General features: G+C 41.3%; 1 protein-coding gene across 1 annotated transcript in view; it reads left to right on the top strand.

Moving 5' to 3' along the window:
- Positions 1 to 402, top strand: part of LOC107577859 (protein FAM189A1-like) — a 9,984-nt gene extending 9,582 nt beyond the window's left edge. Inside the window, exon 6 of the mRNA XM_016263890.1 lies at positions 228 to 402. Within this exon, the coding sequence (XP_016119376.1) occupies positions 228 to 335 (108 nt within the window). The 3' untranslated portion in view covers positions 336 to 402. The remainder of the gene's footprint in view (positions 1 to 227) is intronic.
- The last annotated feature ends 39 nt before the right edge of the window (positions 403 to 441 follow it).

The raw sequence follows: 441 nt of genomic DNA, 5'->3' as shown, positions 1-441 counted from the left end.
CTTTTTTGCCCCACTGTATATGCTATCGCATAATCATCTCTGTGATGAAAATCAAAAGGCAGTTTGCGTTTACAGTACTTATTCCTGATAGCATTTCAGCTCTGTTTGTAAATTAGTCCTCGTATCAGCAAACATTGCTCTGTATTCTGGTCTACCAGGCTTACACTGGCAACAGCTCAATCAAATACAGTCCTTGTCCGCTCACTGACCCTCTGTATTTATATCAGGCCCAGAATACTGAGGTGCAAATGACCGATCTGACTGAGGTCCTGACAGAGAGTGCAGAGGCAGAGACACCCAGTGATGGTATGAACCACTTGTATTCTAATGTATAGGCCTGTGGAGAGGAGCAGTATTGATAAACATTGACATTTCACACTTACAATTGTTTTTGCACATTAAACCGGGACAGGAGAAAGTATTTTAGAACAAAAGTAGAAA

The sequence above is a fragment of the Sinocyclocheilus grahami genome, unplaced genomic scaffold, assembly GCF_001515645.1.
Source record: "Sinocyclocheilus grahami isolate Dianchi unplaced genomic scaffold, SAMN03320097.WGS_v1.1 scaffold7503.1, whole genome shotgun sequence".
Classification (NCBI taxonomy): Eukaryota; Metazoa; Chordata; class Actinopteri; order Cypriniformes; family Cyprinidae; genus Sinocyclocheilus; species Sinocyclocheilus grahami.
The sequence above is the reverse complement of the archived record's forward strand: the minus strand, read 5'-3'. Positions and strand labels throughout refer to the sequence as shown.